We start from the raw sequence: 20,888 nt of genomic DNA, 5'->3' as shown, positions 1-20,888 counted from the left end.
CACCCACGGCTGATTGTCCTGGAGCTGGGAGGGTGGAGCTGTGCATAAAGGGGGAAGTTAACGCGTCCCATTCAACCGTCTTTGAAGTGGGCTGGGAGCGCCCCTGCACGGCCCAACGACCCAGGGCTTCCCTGGTGGGCCAGCGTGCACTAGCGACATGGCGTGGCCCTCCCTCAGCAGAAGTCCTGGAAGAGCACAGCTGGGAAGGGGGAACCGCTCGGAAATCCCAGAGACCCTACATGAATACCTACATGAATACCAAGGACTTGTGGGTCAGCGACAGAGACAATCGGTGGCAAGACTGAAATGAAGGCTTAGGCTCCTCCAACAGCCTTAAATCTCCGGGAACACCTGGGAGGTTTGATTATTAAAGCTGCCCTGTCTGCCTAACCACCCAGACACACGCCCCACATTCAGGGTGGACAGCACCAGCAACACACCCAAACTTGGTGCACCAGTTGGACCCCACAAGAATCAGACCCCCACACACCACAAAGACAAAGTTGGGGAGAACTGATTTGAGGGGAATAGGTGACTCATGGATGCCATCTGCTGGTTAGTTAGAGAAAGTGTACACCACCAAGCTGCAGTTCTGTCAAATTAGGGATCAAGTAAAGCAAAAGCAGAAAATCTTAAAGCATATGATAAAACCAGATGATATGGAGAACCCAAACCCAAACACCAAAATCAAAAGATCGGAAGACACACAGTACTTGGCACAATTAATCAAAGAATTACAGACAGGCAACAAGAGCATGGCTCAGGATATAAAGGACATGAAGAAGAACATGGCACAGGATATAAAGGACATAAAGAAGACCCTAGAAGAGCATAAAGAAGAAATTGCAAGAGTAAATAAAAAATAGAAGCTCTTATGGAAATAAAAGAAACTGTTGGCCAAATTAAAAGGACTCTGGATACTCATAATAGAAGATTAGAGGAAGTTGAACAACAACTCAGCCTCCTCGAGGACAACAGAATAGAAAATGAAAGAACAAAAGAAAGAATGGGGAAAAAAATTGAAAAAATCGAAATGGATCTCAGGGATATGATAGATAAAATAAAACGTCCAAATTGAAGACTTATTGGTGTCCCAGAAGGGGAAGAGAAGGGTAAAGGTCTAGAAAGAGTATTCAAAGAAATCGTTGGGGAAAACTTCCCAAACCTTCTACACAATATAAATACACAAAGCATAAATGCCCAGCGAACTCCAAATAGAATAAATCCAAATAAACCCACTCTGAGACATAGTCTGATCAGACTGTCAAATACTGAAGAGAAGGAGCAAGTTCTGAAAGTAGCAAGAGAAAAGCAATTCACCACATACAAAGGAAACAACATAAGACTAAGTAGTGACTACTCAGTGGCCACCATGGAGGCGAGAAGGCAGTGGCATGACATATTCAAAACACTGAGAGAAAAATTTTCAACCAAGAATACTTTATCCAGCAAAACTCTCCTTCAAATTTGAGGGAGAGCTTAAATTTTTCACAGACAGACAAATGCTGAGAGATTTTGCTAATAAAAGACCTGCCCTACTTCAGATACTAAAGGGAGCCCTACTAACAGAGAAAAAAGCTGAGGGACTTCACCACCAGTAGATCAGTCCTATAAGAAATGCTAAAGGGAGTTGAGCAGGCTGAAAGGAAGGGACACTAAACAATTGACTGAAACTACATTAAAAAATAAAGGGTACCACTAAAGATCACATGGTAAATATAAATACCAATACTACTGTATTTTTGATTTGCAACTCTATTTACTTCCTACAGGATCTAAAATACGTAAACTGTAATGATAAATCAGTGGTTTTGGACTCATTGTTAAATACATAATTTTTGACAAGAACTATATAAAAGTAGGGGAATGAGGGGGTATAGGAACATAGTTTATGTGTCATATTGAAGTTAAGTTACTATCAAAGAAAAACAAGATTGTTATAGATTTAAGATGTTAAATTTAAGCCCCATGGTAAACACAAAGAAAGTATCAGAGAATATGACCATAGAGATGAAAAGTAGAGTAGGGGTTCTGAGAAGTGGGGGAAGGGGCAATGGGGAGTTAAGAAATGAATGTAGGGTTTCTGTTTTGGGTGAAGGGAAACTTCTAGAAAAGGATGGTGGGAAGGTGACAGCATCGCAACATTCTAAATGTGATTAATCCCACTAATGGAATGCTAGGGAAGGGGAGGAATGGGAATATTTAGGCTGTATATATGTTTCCACAATTGAAAAAAAAAAAAAAGACAGTCTAAATAGATGACAATTAAATGCCAAGGATGATCCTGGATGGGATCTGAGGACGGAGGAGAGGAGGCTCAAAGGGACACAGATGGGACATAAGAAAAAAAAAAAAGGTAATATAGAATGTCAGCTTTGTATCAAAGTTGAATTTCTTGAACTTAGCTGCGTTTAATGGGATTGCATAAAAGAATGTTCTTGTTCATGGGAAATGCATATGTGAATTATATTGTTTTTTTAAGGATGTGTGCAGCTAGCTCTCATATGTTCAGAAGACAGAGCAATAGATGATGGATGATAGGGAGGGAGAGAGGGAGGCAGGGAGGGAGGGAAAGACAGAAAGAAATGGTAGTGTGACAGGATGTTAAAGGTGGTGGATTGGGGTATCGGGGGAGGGGGGTTGGGGTATGCTGGAGTTCTATGTATGGGGTTTGTACTGTTTTTGCAACTGTTCCTGTAAGTATGAATTTATCTCAAAATAAAATTTCGTATAAAAAAATTACATATTTTTAGTTTTCTTCACTAGAAAAGATCTAGAAATAATGATACTGCAATAGCAATGAACACCCAACAAAAACTGTGGGCACTAAATACCATCCCTCACTGAAAGAAACCAGAGCCCCTTGAAGAAGTGGCTGTGCCAGGTTTATGTGACATGTATTTGATCATCTTTTTTTCCTGAGAGAAAGAAAGAAGGTAATCAGAGTAAGACTACTGTGCTCTGTAGAAAGGACATAATAAGTCAGGTTGACAGTGGTCATGAGATTGTGAAAAAGAACAAAGTGAATGTACCCACAACAAAGTGAAACACACCAGACATACATAAGTCCATGAGTTAGTAATGATACTTAAAAAAAAAGCGAGGAGGGGATGTGTGTGCACCTTGGTTATCTTTAAGAGGTTGCCAGAGCCATGACCCCTTATTTTGAAAAACTGAAAAAGGGAAAGAACCATGCATTTGCATTTATTCTGCCTTTCCTGCATGAACTGTATTTCAAATTATCTAGTTTATGATACAAAGTTCTTTATAGGTGATTTCTAGCTAATAAATCTAGAAGCAATGAAAGAATTAGAAAATCATTATGTTATAGTCCCTAATGAAATAATGGATCTTGGAAACAGTTATGAATGGACTCTAAAACAATTAGAAGAAAGAATGATGAGGAACTTTATAATAGATAGGATCACAGCACCTGAACCAACTTACCCCTTTGTAAGTAGATGGTGTAAAAAATATTTGCTTCCTATTATGTTGAAATAGGAAGTTTCCAGCAATATCTAGGAAGTATTTCTTGCCAAAGGAATGGAACTGAATCTAATCAAGCTTTTAAATCTCACCAGTTTACAGGAAGTTAAAAGGTACCTGGATGATTCCATCAGTCAAATCCAGAATGGGAAAATCTATGGAACAAACGATCTGGTTTCTTCCACAAATACATGGTATGGGAAAGAAAAGAGGGACAGATAGAAAGAGAAATAGATATCTCATGGTATAGATAAACCAACTAATTCCAATATTTCCATGGTATCACTCCTAAATAAGTTAAGGGTGAAAGAAGAAACCATAACAAACAGTAAAATATTTCTTTCTAACCAACAATGAAAATACAGTATCATTATTCAGCAATTAAAAGAAATGAACTATTGCTACATGCTACAACATAGATGCACCTCAAAAACTTTGTTACATGAAAGAAGGCAGACACAAAAGACTACATGGTACTTGATTCTGTTTATGTGTAATGTGTGGAAAAGGCAACTCCAGAGAGACAGAAAGTAGAGTAGTAGGTGCCTATGGTTGGAGTAGGAACAGGAATGACTAAAGAGGCTTGAGCTTTCCTTCTGAGGTGATGGAAATTTTCTAAAATTAGAGTGTGATGACGGTTTCCCAACTTTGTAAATACATTAAAAATAACTGAACTTTACACTTAAGAGGGGAGATTTTATGGTAGGTGAATTATATCTCAGTAAATAAAACCTGAGTTTTGGAATGCAGCTAGCAACACTTGCGATTTGTAGCCTTAACAGATTACATCAGAAAAGAAGAGACTTAAAATTAACAAGTCAAAATTCCAACATAGGAAGTTAATAAAAAAAAAAGCAGAAGAAAACAGAAAGTTATAATGAAGATAAGAGCAGATAATTGAAATAGGAAACAAAGATAAAACTGAAAATACCAACAATGGAAAGTTGGTTGTTTGAAAAAGAAAAATACTATAGATAAATTTCTCATAAACATGTTTTTAAAAAATTAAAATATAAGAGAATAGTGTAAACAAATTCATGCCAACATTTGCTATCATTTAGATAAAATGAATAATTCCTAGAAAAATGTGACCAAAACTATCTTAAGAAGAAACAGAAAAGCTGAACAGATGTTTGAGCCTGTAGTGAAAAAAATTATAGGCTAATTCCATTTAAGAACATAGATTCAAAAATTTTAAATTAAATACTAGATAAGAAATCAATGAATTAAAAATACTTCATGACCAAGGTGCTTTTAACATAACAATGCAAGGATGTTTTAACTTTAGAACACATACCAGTGTAATTCAAAATATGAACACAAGGAAAGAGAAAACCAAATGATCATCACAATGGATAAAGAAAAAGCATTTGAAAAATTCCATACTCATTCATGATAAAAACTCCAGCAAACTACGGCTATAGGGGATTTGTATAATCAACAAGCTATCCATCCAACCTACAGCAAACATTATACTTAATGGTGAAATATTAACAGCAGTCCCATTAAAATCAGACACAAGATTAAAAGATCTCCACTCTACTGAGTCTAGTCAACACTGTGCTGTGGTTCTCAGGAATGAAGTTAAAGATAAGTAATAAAGTTTATAGATTCAAACAAACAAACAAAAAAAGTCTTTCATTTTTTTTTACAGACTATGTCATTATCTAGAATGAAAACCTGAGAAAACTGACAGGTAAATTATTAGAATCAGCAAGAGGATTCAATGTGGTTGCTACTTATTAATATAATATACAAAAATAAACTGCACTTCTATATGCCAGACATGAAGGAGAAAATGCAATTTCTAAAATCATACTACCCCTTCTAAATGTGCATCAAACTGATAATCTGATCAGAAAGGGAAAAACAATTCAAGTATCTTTTAAGCCCAGTCCTCTGACTGTACCCTGCTGGGGGAATATATTTCTAAGAACAGGAGGTTTGTGGTTGGTAGCAGTATGGGTAACCATGGATGCACTCTGCAGATTCTGTGTGGTTTAGGGCGAACGAGCAAATGTGTTTGTGGGATCCACAGCTCTCACGAGGGGAGAGCAGAGACACAAACATGAACTGTGAGGAGGTAAGGAAGAATCCCGTGGTACTGGTTTGAATTAGAAATCTGTATGAAGGCATTATTTTTTTTATTATGTTTTTTCTAGCTCTCCCACTGAAAGGGCCTCGAAGCAACAACACATCAGTCAAATGATCTTCCCTAGTATCCAGATCTTGGTTTCTAAATATCTTTCCCTGCTAAAATTAACAAAGCCTCCGAAAAAATGGCTGTTCCAGGTCTGGAGTAGGGAAAGCATAAGATAAGCCTGGGAACATAAAAGAGCAAGCATGTGCTCAGAGACTCATGGGGCATGTCACAAGGACACAAGCAACAGCTTGAAGGGATTCCCATTGGCCAAACATGGGACAGGTTGAGCAGAAAGAATAATGCCTAACAAGCAATACCTGATCCTAGACTGGATTCTAAATCGGAGGAGAGAGAATGCTTATAGGACATTATTGGATCAATTGGCAAAGTTAGAATACAGGCAGTAGATTAAAATATCATATCCATGTGTTAAATCTACTGAGTCTGAAAACTGTGTTGTGATTATGTCAGAGCATATCCCTATTCTTGGGAAATATGAACTGAAGCATTTATGGATAGAGTGCCATGATGTACGCAACTTACTCTTAAGGTATAGGAAAAAATATTATGTAAATATACAGTGTATACAGAGAAGGCACAAATGTTGAAGGAACTGAGGAAAAATGTTAACAAAAGTTGAATCTGAGTAAAAAGTCGATAAGCGTTCTTTATACTAGTCTTATTCCTGCAATTTTTTGGTTTAAGTTTGAAAGTATTTCCACATAAAAAGTTAAAAAAAATTGAAGATGATAGTGGATTATAACACATTGAATTTTTAAAAATCCATAACTCTACAATGATACTCAACAAAAAGAAAGAGAGAAAGAAAAAGAAATTGGGCAAAAGAGAGAAAAGCTCTTTTTTACAGAAAAATGCCAGTTAAAAAAGTAGAATGAGCGATAGAACTAGAAAGGCATCATTTTGGAACTACAAATTGATAACTGATTCAGGCAACGATCATCATGGATGCTAAAATCATTGAGTGAAAAGTAGTTGGGGAAGAGAACAGTCACACAGTCTCAAAGTATCACCCCACAGATTCCTTCTTAATGACAATGGGGAGATATGACGGGTTACAACTACCTGCAGAAACTTTTAGCGTCGACAGTAATGGGACAAACTGACATTTTGAGATACAGTAAGAAGTAGGCAATTTCAAATGCAGTAATCTCACCAGAAATGTTCAAATTAAATCTAATCGTGAAGCAACCAGAAATCCAGAGTGAAGGACATTCTCAGACAACTGGATTGAACTGTAGATTCCTGAGACTGACAGTGCTTTCCTTCCCCCCAGGGCATCCATCTTTTAGGCATGTTGAAGGGATAAGCCAGAAAATTGGACTGAGCTTATTAAACCCGTACACGTCACTGTCAGAATTTAAGGGGGAGAAAGGCATTAGCTCGGGAGCAAGCAGAGCACATGATCAGGATGCTGAGATAGGGAGAATCTTCTGAGTGCATATGGTGCAGAGAGAGAAGAGCACGGGTTGGGGTTTAGCTACTTACTTCACGGATGGCCCCGTCGCAGACCCGAATTACATTAAGGAACGTGGGCATGACCTGGGGCAGGAACTGCACACACTTGAGCCCCAGGGACTTGAAGATGAAGGTGATGGCCTGAACAACCACGGTGTGGTGGTGAGAGAGGGACTGGTCTCGGAAGATCCGCATCAGGGCCACCATGGAGACAGCGGGGTAGAACTCGTCCAGAGGCAGGTTTCCCATGTTGACCAGCATCTCACTCGTGCTGTAGTCAGCTAAGAAAGTACAACGGGGACAGGTCACGAGGTACACATGACCCTACTCTGACTTTAGGGAGAGCACAGTTAACAACACACAAAAAACTCCTGACAGAGGTGAGCACTCCTGTCTTTCTCCCTGGTGTGTTCTGACACCATTGGGACACAGGGTATATTCTCACCCAGTGAATAGCTCTACCTTCCAGGACTAGAGGGTTTTTGGTTTTTCTAGTACCCAACCCACAAAACCCTAAAACAGTATATAATAGGTTTTCTTTAAACTGCTATGTTTAACTTTACTTTTTACTATTATAATTCACAATATTGTAACTGAAACCATTAATAAAAATAAGTACTCTCCCAAATGAAAGTAAAGGGAATTTAAGTAAACATCTTTCAGCAGCTGTGTGATCCCCTTGGGCATTCAGACAAGTTAGTGGGCAGATGTTCCCTAACCTGAACAGGGTCTCATGGGTGCTGGCTGCAGGTATTATGAGTGCAGCCGGGAGCATAAGAACTGGAATCGGTTCAGAGATGCGCCTGCCTGGCAGCGCTGACAGCCAAGGGCCTGACAGGATAACACTATAGACCACAATCCACCTCCTTCTCCTTTCCAAGCACATCTGATGCTGTGCTTTAAGCATCATTTCTTATCTCTTATAAATGGAGCACTTTCCTGTAGCTGGTGAACTCTAGGTATTCTTTAACTGAAAGTACTTGAGGTGGTCCTTGTCTCTGGGTGAGGACCATAGAAATGATTCACTATTCAGAGTACCAGTGAGCACTGAATACCCCACTCTTCCCAAAATGAGCTGACACTTCCAAGAGGAAGTGCCAGTCTTTCTGTCTGTTGTGTATTTACCTTCAGAACAGGCTCCATGTAGGGGTGCATGAGTCGGGGGCATTGGAGACCAGGTGCCCCAGCATGCGGGCACTCTGCTCTTTGATTCTTCCAATGCCACTGTGCTCCAGCTCTGTCAAAATCTGTAGGGAAGAAGAAAGGCTCATGATGACAGAGGAAATTCTAGAGAGGGATTGTGAGTCAAAAGGGAAAATGTGGCAGGGAACCAGGGGAAAGAACCAGGACTCTACCACTAGATGCTCCACAAGCAGAGGGCACCTCTGCAGCTAACAGAACAGTCTTGGATAGAACTGCGACTGGAAGAAAAAACTGTTTGACACCAGCCCCTTCTCTTCCTTTCACAGCATCCCAAGGTTCCACAGTCCTCTCTAAAGCATAGCTCTTAAGTGTAGCACACACAGTCTTGGAAGACAGAAAACCAACAGGGATAGTGGTGAGCAGGGTTTTACAGAAATGAGGAATGAGAGGAGGGCTCTCTGAACGAAAAAATCTGTCCCGATAGCAAATCTCAAAGAGGGCCTACAAGTAGTGACGAATCAGAGAACAATCAGATCAGCTAAGATGTTGACAGAAATGCTGATACTCAGTAGCTGTTTGGGGCAAATCTAGATAAACCAAAATAATTAAGGATCATATCAATAAGATCCGACTAGATCTTAATGAGCAGAGATAACATGCTTATTCTAACGGACATCCTTAAAACACCAGCAAATGAGCACATTATGGTTTTCTTTAAGTTTCATTAGATTTATATAAGCCAATGTGCATGGATGGACAGTTCTTGGGCAATTTCAGTTAAAGGTTATTACTCCTCTGAAGGACAGGATTTCCTGATTGTCACTTCTCCTCCTCTACTTCTCTTGCACAGACACTGACCCCAAGTCTGTGCACTATTGGCACAAACATCAGAGAGAAGGCAAGACTGCATCACCACTAGAAAGTTAGGGGTCTGGAGGATTACCAGAACCACAATTCAGGAGAGAGCAAACCAGATTTCTAGACAGACAGATACATCCCTGCATTTACTCTAACAAGAGATGTCTTCTCCTACAGCTCATACAGGCGAACGATGATGAAAGTTGACTTAGATTAGGAAGGCACTGAAAACAGGCAGACCAAAGTGATACAAGCCTAAAATTAAAGTGAATCAACATGGAGAACAGCCTTGTTGTAGGGGTGAGCATTCCAGCATGAAATGAGCTCGAATCGAGAGCCTAATTTCCTTTTCTAGATTTAGTATTCTAAGAGATTAGGAATCTGAGGTTGTTAGAAGTTTCAACCCAAGCTTAGGGTATTTTTGATAGTCCAAAAGCTTTCATCATTAGGAAGTTCAAGCAGTGACCTCCCAACTGCAAGCTTTGAACAAGTGGCACTTTCCCAGTGAGATATATATTTACGGCTAATGACCAGGCTGAAGTGCAGTTACATATTTTAGCATGTTATTTAATAACACACAAAAACCCACATCAAAAGGATAAAGCTAGGGGCCCCCTGAGCCTTTGCAGCCTGCTGCTAGACAGCCTTCTGCACTTACAGCTAACTGCTCTTACAACATGCGAGATTTTGATCACATTTGGCCTAGTTATTAGTTTTTCTTGAACCACAGACTTTCAACGCAAGATCATTTAGAGCTCTACTGAGCAGAGGCATATCTGGTCATTAAAAAAGAGAAAATTGCTGGGTACCAGGTGGAAAGAATGGAAAATTGAAAAAATATGGGTGATTTTCATTATATCCTTTCTCTCTGCTTCAGTGATTTTCTGTGGCTAATTGCTTTGTCCTTACTCATCACATTCTACCTCTTACACACAGTGCACTCAACACTTCACCGGCTAGTTACCCTGCTCGGACGTGTGGTGTGAAATGAGTCTGTGTGCTGGGGAAGGGCATCTGCTGAGCATCAGGCTGCCCTTCCACTTATGTTCCTGGCTCTCACTCAGTACTGAGGGCTCACTAAGCACAGGCAGGTGCACCAAAAACAGGGTCTCCACACTCTCTGAGTGGGAGCTAAGACAAGGACATTAGGTCAGTATGAACAGGCAACTCTAATATTATAACTTCTGCCTCTACCTTATTTCCATATGGATTTGAAGTAGGTGTAGGAGGCAGTAATAATATAACAATGGTTTCCTTTTCTTGGGACTTACTCTGTGCCAGGCCCTTTAGTAGGTGCTTAGGCATTAGTGCAATTCATCTTGTGAGGCAGGGATCATTATTCTAATTTTACAAGTGAGGACGTGGAGGCCCACGAAGGTCAAATAACCTGTTCAGAATCTCATGGTGAAAGAGGCAGGATTCACCCCAGATTTCCCGCCAAAGCCTTTCCATAGCTGACGGCTATAAAGGAAGAGGGAAAGAACATTTCCAGCTGGAGCAACCTGGGAAGGCCTCATGGCCCACTATCTGTGCCAGCCTTAAGCCAATATTGGGCCAGATTTAGGGGCATTCACATGGCCCACCAAGGACATGGAAGGGAATATGGGAATCCACAGCCTATTGCCAATGGAATCTGCCTCTGAAACATCCAGTTCTTCCTTCCTGTGAGTGGGGAGGTGGACCAGTGACCACCTCAGGGGCAGAAGCAGGACAGTCTACAAGTCTCTCTGCCCCACAGACAGGATGTTGCACAGTATCTAAATCAGCCTCTCTTTGGTCTCCTTTAAGTCCATTCATGAACTTGTTGGCTTCCATAAACTAGAACTTGCTCAGCTGAGAACTGCCACTCTGCCCACCCATTCAGATCATTCCTGTGTCGGCTGCCTCGGACATTAACAGAAAACCTGAGCTAGGTACCACTGCACTTTGGCATGAGGCAAAGAAATCAGAGAATAATCTCTTAGTTGGCATTGGTTCAAATGAGAAGCAGACAGAACTTTTTGAAATCACTTCTTCTCAGTTTAAATATAAACTTAAATGGGTAAAGGTGTCTCCTGTGGACATCCTCACCTGTGAAGGCAGAAGGTCGGAATGCAGCCAAGTGGGGCAACAAATTAAGGAGTCATTTGATCAGCGAGTTCTTGCTATTCCTGCATTTCAGTACCCACTGGCACACCTGAGAGAGGAAGGATAAAGGGTTGGCAGAGGAAAGTGAGGTTTGTTGCCTGGGAGCAGAGGAGGAGGGCCTCTCACCATTTACCTGATCAAATTTCTCCTCCATCAAGTCTCTGCAACACCGGCTGTCCACCAGGGTAGGTTTAGCTGGACTGGGGGAGGTTCCAAATCCCAAGATGCCTTGATGGGAGGTGTACCCCAGCAGCCCCACTAAGGGATTTGACTGCTGGGGCTGTACAGCCTGGAAACTGGTGAAGGGGATAATGTGATGAGGTTTCACCCCAAAGTCCATGAAATCTTTGCAGTGCTTGTCATGTACCAGCTGCTGCTGTGTGATTTCTTCCATTTCTTCCCTCAGATGCTACATAAATGGGGGAAAAAACACCTTTACTTACAAGCGGCTTCAATCTGGGCTCTATGGAGTCTGTAGAGAAATGAATTTGTCCAACCCTGAAATGCAACGATTTCAAAGTGGAGGGTGGTAACTCTTCATCTCTAGGATCATGGTATCCCCAGAACCTTGCAGGGGGTGGGGGAGGCCTGGTTTTGTACTAACTGAGGCAGAAGAGCACCACCGACTGAGCCAAGAAGAAACAGCAGGGGGCTGGCTGCCTAGGTCTATTGCCTCCCAGGACTCCCTGCTTGGCCTGGGAGAGCTGACAGGCAAATTGCTGGGACTAGGGGACATCTAAGATCACAGCAGTGACGATCATGGGCAGCCACATGCTGGCATCTTGCTAAGGATATTCTGGTCTCTTCTCCCCAGAAAAGTGGGAAGAAACAATACTTAGGCAGGGAATTTTCTCAGACTCTAATAAACTGACCAGCCCTTTTTCAAAGGGCTCCTTAATAATTCATCCTCCAAAAATCCAATTTGAGGAGGATATAAAAGCTTTCAAAACTTCCCTTGACACAGATACTTTCATTTCACAGAAAATTGTTCAAACTGTGCAGCATCACAGCATTGCCCTGAGTGCCAATTTCCATGCTTAGCCTGAAACTGGAAAAGAAGGCAGTGTTTACCGGGACCTTGGAGGCCTATTTATTTGGTCCCATCCTCCCTCTGACATTACCTCCCTCCCTCTCCCCTGGTCACTCAGCACCAGCAACACTTCCCTTCTTTGTGATCCTGCAACTTGTCACACTCTCTCCCATCCCAAAGCTGTGGCCCAAAACACTGCCCCAACCCTCTGCAGGCCTGGCTCCTTCATGTCATGTGGGTCTGAGCTCAGGGGTACCATCTCAGGGAGGGTCTTCCCTAATTATCCGGAGACCCCTGGTTCCCGGTTCTCTCTATCCCATTATTGTTTTATTCTCTTTCATAGAAATTGTTGCTCTCTAAAATTATCTTATTTGTTTATTGTTTTTTTCTCCTACAAAATGTCAGCTGCATGAGGACAAGGACCTTGCTTTGTCTTGCTCACTGCTAACAAGGGCCTGGCACACAGAATGACATGTGGATGGACCCAGCTGCAGCATTCTGGACTCCCCTCCAGAGTTGCGTCTAACCTCTCCCTCCATGCTGCTGATTTGTTCCAGCTCGCTGAGGATCAGCAAGGCTCCATGGATCTGATCATCCCAATTCATGCCCTTCTCCTTGGCCAAGGGCTCATCAAACCCTCTCTCTGCTTCTTCAAATGTGTGCTGTGTAGAAATATCACAATTCTGTAATGACCCAGTGTCCACAGTTAGAAAGAGCACAGGCCCGACCCTCCATTGGGGGTGCTGAGGAGGGGCAGTGCCTGCTCAGTGGCAGGGTCACCACAAGCCTGTACCTCCTCCTGTCATATGGGCTGCTGCCTTTCACCAGTGTCATCAATAATACTAATTTATGTAGCTTTCCCTCTCATTTAATTTAGCTTCAGTTCTCACAACAACCAACACCATGAAGCAGATACCATTACCATCCCCTAATTGACATATTAAAACAGAGGCTCAAAGAAATTAGGTAACTTATCCAAGGTCACACCACAAGCCAAGATGGAACCTAGGCCTCCAGGTCCCATGGTGGGGGCTCCTTTTGCAACACAAGGCTCATTAGGAAGTTCCCTTGGCAGCAACAGTCAACACAGGACTCATGATACTAGGGGAGAGGGAACTGGCACTTCCTTAAGTTAGCAGCAACTGTATTTCATTGATTCTAAGACATCCATGTTTCTGTATTTTAGCATCTCTGAAGAGAGAGATGTATATAAGAATTGCTGATAAGAAAGTACTAAGTCACAGTTTAATTGTAATCATATTGTCATTCTTAGGGGTACACAAAATAATGATGTAGCTATGAATGGGTCTTGGCTTTGATGAAATACAATAAAATAACTGTTGATTCATACTGAGCATAAAAGATTGTTTGAAAATAGAATTGTTATACTTGCTCCACGGCTAGGGGCCTATTCTGGCTCTATAGAGTAGGTGACAATCTATGTAAATGTGCTTTCCAGGTGGATGGAATGGAATTGTCTCCTCATCCTGTACCACTGAGTCTTCTGAATCTCCTTCGGCTCACGTTGGGTGGTGAGAATCAGACAGGCACGAAGGGCAGCTACAGCTCCCTCACAGATGGCCTGTTTGGGGTCCCACACAGCCACAAAATATTATCAAAGAAGGGCTGCACTAGCTGGAAGAAGGTGGGGACACTGATGGGCAGCTCATGGAGAAGCAGAACCTGGGAGAAAAAGGCAAATTGAAAACTCTTATCCATATTAGAGATGTTTTGCTCTCTCAAAAGTACAGTCTCTTGTCATCCTAGAACCTTTATACATTAGGAAAGGAGAAAACTTGCCCAGCTCCTAAGGTTAGAAGTTAACCTGTAGCTAGCAGAGGTTCTCGGGAGAGAGAAAGGGAAGTAAAATTGATCAAACAACTCGTTTTCATTATTTTAGGTGATTTACAAACATAGAATGCTTGTAATGTTAGAACATAAGCTCTGGAAATGCAGACATCTTTTAAGTATTATATATGGCTATACCGACATCCTAGAGCTCTGCCTGGAATACTGCAAATGTTTAATAAATATTTGTTGAATGAATGAATAATCCTGTTCAATGTTTAATCCTACTATTATTTTCATCTGACAGAGGAAGAAACTGAAGGTCAGAGTGCTTGCCCTGAGTTACAGAGATAGTAAGTGACAAAACGAAACTTGAACCCAGGTCCCAGTGTGTGTCCTTCCCCTGTACCATGCTCCTTCCTCATATGCTGCCTCCTGAAGAGCGAGCTGACAGGACAAGATCTGATTAAAGCTTCTGACCCCAGCACAGTCACTACCAGATTCTCTCTCTTAAGAATAAGCTCTACCCCATGTCGTGGTCTGGAATCCTAGCCCAACAAACCAGCTCTTTGCATGGATGAGCCCCTAAAAGAGGCAAGGATGTGCCACTGCGGTCGCGTCTACTGCGTCGGGGGGCGGCCGGTTGCTGAACCCTCAGCTCTCGGCGTTGCTCGGAGGGTACCAGCGGCGGGGGCTCTTTCCCGGAGGCGAGGGCGAGGCGGGGGTCTGGGCCCGGTCCCCGGCGGTGGCGTGCAAGGTGTGGAGGGCGGCGAGAGGAAACAGGCGGGACACGTTTCTTTGAGGGTGATGAAGCCAAGAGAGTTTATTAGGGGAGAGTACAAGCTTATATAGGGCGGTTTAGGGGGCGGGCTAGCTGTAGGGATTAAAGGCTTGGATTGGTTCTGAGAGGGCGCGGAGGTCGTTTGAAAAGGGGCGGGAGTTGCTCCGGCAACGGGGAGGGCGGGAGTTGCTATGGTAACGAAGAGGGTGGAGGGTGCGGGTAAGGCACGGGGGGGGGGGGGGGGGGGGTGGTTTCTCCGGCAAGCCCTCCCCAACGGTTGTACTTTGGGGTGAGGAAATGGGGCCTGCATTCGGCTCCACTTTCTCAGGCCCGGGGGGCCGTGGAGGGCGCTACCGCCCGTGCCCCACTACCTTTCCTAGGGGCTGATCAGTTCCCCTGGCCCAGGCCCGCCAAGTCGGAACTCGTAAACAGTGTCCCGCATGCCACTGAAAGAAGGGGATAAGAAGCCCCCACTCCCTCAAATGCAGAGCAGCCAACTGAGAAAGAGGAGGATCTGGCAAGGTACCCACTGATCAATAAATGCATAAAAAATAAACAGAAAAAGGCTGGAAGAAGGGAGACCACCTCTCCTAGTGGGGATAGAGAAGGTACCCACTTATGCTTCTAGTACTTTCATATTCCCACCATAGTATATGTGAGGGACTCTGATAAAGATCTTGATAAAGATAAAGATACAATTGTCTGGGGATTTGTAAACAATTTGGCTTGTGACTTCTCTCCCCTATAGCTGAGGGTGACTTCTGCTTGGGAGGCAATTCTGATTCCAGAAAACCAGAGGTTAGAATAAGCCCTGAATGTAAGGCTGTCTCTCAAATGACAATAAAGAAGAGAACTTTAAGTTTCCTCTTCAGAAACTAAGCTCAGGTTGAAAGGGAGACATGGATTCACAACAGAACCTAAATCCACCTTGAAACTCAGTGCCTTTGCCTTTTAGGGACCCGAGCACATGCATGAGGGACCCCAACATGTCACCATTGATTGCCTGGCCTAGCTGTGCCCTTCCCTCGTAAGCACTCACGGCTGCATGTCTCCAGCCCTCACTGCGGTCAGCACCCAGCCACTCCAGGGCTCGCTTCACCTCAAACTCCATTTACTCAGCTGTGAAAGTTTCCCTACCAAGGACAGGAGGCCTATAGCCTTGGATGCCATTACTATGACGACTAGGTCATTGGAGGGGAGGAGGTTCCAAAGGTAGTTAGCGGACCTGCCGATTCGGGTGGCATTCCCTCCTTCCACTCCTATGAGGCTGGCTAGAAAAGAGAGGAAGGCAAAGGTGAGGATGGGGCACATGCTTTCCAGAAAAGTACACTGCCTAGAAATGAAAGTTGGTGAGTTATACTTTCATTTTCCTTTGAGAACAGACTTCAATTTGCAGATAGTAAGGAAGCAGCAAATTTTCATTTTTATCAACAGATTTGATGTTTGTGCCAGAACTACTTTCATGAAGCAAAAAGATCTCATTTTAGTATAATTTATTTTCCCAAGAAAACAGGAATACAAACTAGGTTACAGAATGGACTATTAGTTCTTAGAAGTTGAAAATCAATTTCCTTTATTAACTATGCCCCTAAATCAACCAAAGAAAGCCATTCTAACAGCTCTCCATTTCTGAGCCGCACTCTGCTAAACCCTGCTCTACACAAAAACGAGAGCCTCTGAAAAGCAGCAAGGGGGAGTGGAAAGGAAGCTGGCTTCTAAGTCCAGCTCTGGCAAACCGTCTGATCCTAGAAAAGCCACTTAACAGTCCTGAGATTCAGTTTTCAGCTCTAACAACTGCTTTGCTTATGTCTCAGGACTGCTGCTAGAATGAAGACATAAAATTTAAGAGCACTGAAAGTCACATAGTTCCGTAAAGTTCATTAAACAAATAGGAACTAGCATATATTAAGTGGCAGGCACAGGGCGCAACAGACACAAAGATGAGCGGACATTTGTTCCTGGTCATTACTGTTACCAGAGGCTCCATGCTTACGTATGGCCAAGATGTCATCTTTCCTCTCGTTGGCTTCTCAGCTGGAGACCAATTCAAAATGTGATGGTTCAGCTGATCATAGAAGCAAGTAGACTCCTCCTGACTCATCTGCAAAAGAACAATTTCTAATGTCCCCCTGGTAAGGGGTGAGCTCTTCCAAAGATTGTTGGAAGAGAGAGGTTGTTGGCAGGTACAGTTCAAACAAAAGAAGACAAAGCTACTGCCCATTTCTACAGCTTTAAACTGCACCAACGGAACTCATAACTGATCTGTTCATTTAACAAATCTTTATTAAGTACCCATCCTAAGGTAGGAAACATCCTGTCCTAGGTTCTACCTAGTGCTTGGGGTACCAGGATGAACAAGACATTGTCCCTGACTTCCTGTAAAGTCTCTCCTTAGACAGCCCCAGACTATCAACTTCCCCAACCCATCCTAACCACTGTAATCAGGAGGAAAGAAGTGAGGGTCTGCTATGTGGTGGGAAAAAGAAGAAATTAAAAGAAACAGCCTCTACTCTGACTCCAAAAATGTTACCACAAATGCCACAGAAATGTGAAACCACTGCAAGGAATCTATACATTCTATGGACATTAGAAGTTGGTAGTTTTTCCAAAACAGAATCTTGGCATTTTCCAAATCCTCCTTGGCTATCAAAAGGAATCTAAAACAGTGATGGCAATTTAGCCCAAACACCCCACTCTCACTTGCTCAAATCACAGAAGACTCCAACCTCTCGGCGCTCCATGGTGACATAATGTTGGAGCTCCTTGGCAGCTTTGGCCCTGGTCTCCTCATTCTGGCTCTTCAGGCCACTGGCAAACTGCTGCAGAATGCTCACATTGCTGGATGTGATGGTAGCTGTGGTGGTGGCAGCAGGTCCGGTTCCAAGCACCTTGCCCTGAGGTTCTTTGGAGATAATCTTCCTTTAGTTTTCTGAATAATGACCTAGATCAATGAATTTATTGTCCCTGGTTCCTCAACAATGATCTCCACCATACCTTGGTCAGGTAGGGGATTCCAAAAAGATTGGGAGACTTCACTGAGGAAAATGTAGGAAACCTAGAAACCATTCACTTAACAGTGATTGATGTTTAAAAGAGGCAGCATAGCACAGTGAGTCAAAGTGTGGGCTGTGGAGCCTGACTACTTGGGTTTGAATTCAGTTCCAAAGTTATATACCTTGAAGAAAACACAGAAAATTTCTACATCTATTTCCTCAATCACAATATGAGGATAACAGTACCTAACTCATAGGGTTGATGTGAGGATCAAGTCAGTTAATACATGTAAAAAAAAAAAGTGCTTAAAACAGTGCCAAACACACAGTGAGTTCTCGATAAGTGTTAGTTATTTTTATTATTACTACCATACACATGGCACAGTGCCAGGTACTAGAGTTAGGGAGGATGGGAGAGAATAAAAAATGACTAAGACTGCCCCTTTCCTCAAGGAGTTTAACCTAAAGAGAGAGAGATTTTTCTAAAGCAGCCCTGTCCAATAGAAATATAATATGGTCTTCAAATGTAATTCTAAATGTCCTAGCAGCATATTAAAAAAAGTGAAAGAAACCAATGAACTTAATTTTAATAATATATTTTATTTAAACCAATATATCCAAAATTTCATTTCAACATATTAACATTCTAACAAATTATTGATCTATTTTCCATTATTTTTGTAGTTAGTCTCCAAATTCTAGTGCACATTTTACACTAGCCAAATTTAAGGGCTCAGTAGTTGGCTGTGGTTGCTGGCTGTTGCACTGGACAGTTCAGTTCTATAGAATTCCAGCCTCTCAGATGTAAGCTAAAAGAGAGTGATTAATTCTTGAGATCATTCATTCATTCCTCAATTATTTACTGCCCCTTCCCACAATGAGCTTATGCACACAACTGATCAGGCAACCACAATAAAGTGGCCACCGTGGGACTCAGTACAGACTGCTTTGGGAATAACACATATACCTATCTTGGTATGTCCAGATTGTACTATAAGACTGATTATGCAAAATTCTTATTTTTTGAACCCATTTGTGACATGAGGGGTAAAAAATAAGAGAGAATAATTGCTTAGGAAACCTTTCAAATACTCCAGTGACACGCAGACTGCAGAAGGAATTGCCAATTTTTACAGAAGAGAAACCACAAGGCCCTCCTAAGAAAAGTACCATACAGTGTGTGTGTGTGTGTGTGTGTGTGTGTGTGTGTGTGTGTGTGTGTGTGTGTGGCAAAGGACCAGTGTTTCTTTATAAGGTCTCAGGCCCACAGTCCGTCCGCCTGTTGTTAAACTACCTGAAGTCAAATGTCCAAGGGTCTTTTAAAGAAGCCCGTCAAAGTTGGGTGGATGAAACTAGGGATGCAGGGGGGAAAGGCAGAGGGGATGAAACCCGAGGAGGAACCGAGCTCAGCTCCGGGTCCGAGTCCCTGAGAAGTCCCCAGGGTGGGGACAAGCGGCTGACACTGAGGGCGTCCTCTCCGAGGCGGAGGGTCCCGGATTTGTAGGTGGCTCCGCAGGGGAGCCTGTGGCAGGGCAAGGAGCCCCGCAGACGCCTCAGCGGGACCGGGGTTGACCGCAGGCCTGGCGGGCGCCTGGGAGTCACAGCGGGACAGAGGGCGCTGGGGGTCGCGCGGGAGGTGGGCGCTGCCCCGCCGGGGGCGGTCAAGGGCCCAGGGGGCGCCCAGAGGCGAGTCGCCGGTACTAAGGGGTTCCCGCGTCCCCGACAGGCGGCTTCCCGGGACCCCACACGGAGCAGGCTGGCCGTGGGTCCGGACATTCCGCGGCCCTGAACGGGTCGGTGCCGGGCCCCAGACTCACCGCGCGGCTTCTGCCAAGGCCTCAGCTGCCGCCGCCAGCGCCACTCCCGCCGCTTCACGCCCCGAACCCCGCCACCCGCCTTCCCCGCTGTCCTCTAAGCCGGGCGGGGCGGGGGGCGGGCTCCCAACACAGAAGACCAATCGATAGGTAGAAGAAGAAGATAGGCTGGAACACTGTCCAATAGTAATGAAGGAGAAATGAAGCCTCAGGACCTGGCTTCTCCAGGGGGCGGGGAATGTTCGATAGACAAACCAGGCGGCCATTGGCAGGCGAAAGGAGTCTGAAGTCCACGCGGAAGAGCCAATCGGTCGCGAATTGACTTCAATCCCTTTCACTCACACATTAGGTGTGTTGCTACTAAAATTCCCCTCTGCATTGGGGTGTCTTTGCGTTCGGTCCATTTTCTTGGGCTCTCCGGGACCAGACGAAGCGGTGGTAGGTGAAGGTTCGAGACCGCGGCTGGGAGAAATCGGAGACGAACATCTCACTCGGAATCTTCGAGCTGGCTCTACGTATGGCCCTCTGAATTCTCTTTTGTTAAATTTAATGTTCATAAAGTTAAATTTTCTCATTTTTCAAAATTTTTTGCTCCCACAAGATCATTCTCGAGAAATCATAACCACTTTCTAATTAAATGAGCTACTTGTAATGTCAGAGCAACCATATAGTTTAAAGATATTTTCAAAAATTCAACAGTAAAAATAGAATTTGACTACATTTTTAATCATTAAGCATTTCGGAGTAGGTAGTATATTCACTGTGTATACAAGCAATGGGATATTATGCAGCCATCAAAAGGAAAGAAGTTCTAATACATGATGCTATGAAATGGATGAACTTTGAAAACGTTATGCTAAGTGAAATAGCCAGACACAAATATTGTATGCCTTCACTTCTATGAAATATCTTATATGAGATGCCTAGAATAAGCAAATATCTGTATCAAGAATAAGCAAATTCATGGAGACAGAAAGAAGATTATAGGTTACCAGGGTCTGGTTGTTGGGGAAGGGGGAGTTAATGCTTAATAGGTGCAGAGTTCTGTTTGGGGTGATGACACAGTTTTGGTAATGTAGGGTGGTGATGGTCAGTCAACATTGTAAATATGTGTCATCTGAATTGTACACTTAAAAATGTCTAAAATGGCAAATTTTTTAATATATATGCATAAATATATATATATATACCCAGAATAGAACATTGTAAGTAATAAAGAATATATTCACTGTTCACATATCAAAATAAA

General features: G+C 43.1%; 1 protein-coding gene across 1 annotated transcript in view; it reads right to left on the bottom strand.

The window, feature by feature from the left end:
• LOC119514694 (serine/threonine-protein kinase mTOR-like) overlaps nucleotides 1–19,732 on the bottom strand; it is a 42,532-nt gene extending 22,800 nt beyond the window's left edge. Inside the window, exons 1-5 of the mRNA XM_037810478.1 lie at nucleotides 19,643–19,732; nucleotides 17,559–17,734; nucleotides 16,826–16,933; nucleotides 8,231–8,352; nucleotides 7,136–7,386 (exon numbers count right to left, since the gene is read on the bottom strand). Coding sequence (XP_037666406.1) covers nucleotides 7,136–7,386; nucleotides 8,231–8,273 — 294 coding nt within the window. The 5' untranslated portion in view covers nucleotides 8,274–8,352; nucleotides 16,826–16,933; nucleotides 17,559–17,734; nucleotides 19,643–19,732. The remainder of the gene's footprint in view (nucleotides 1–7,135; nucleotides 7,387–8,230; nucleotides 8,353–16,825; nucleotides 16,934–17,558; nucleotides 17,735–19,642) is intronic.
• Nucleotides 19,733–20,888: the final 1,156 nt, after the last annotated feature.

This window comes from Choloepus didactylus, chromosome 2 (genome assembly GCF_015220235.1).
Source record: "Choloepus didactylus isolate mChoDid1 chromosome 2, mChoDid1.pri, whole genome shotgun sequence".
Lineage (NCBI taxonomy): Eukaryota > Metazoa > Chordata > Mammalia > Pilosa > Megalonychidae > Choloepus > Choloepus didactylus.
Note: the sequence above shows the minus strand (reverse complement) of the source record. Positions and strands in the feature narration are given on the sequence as shown.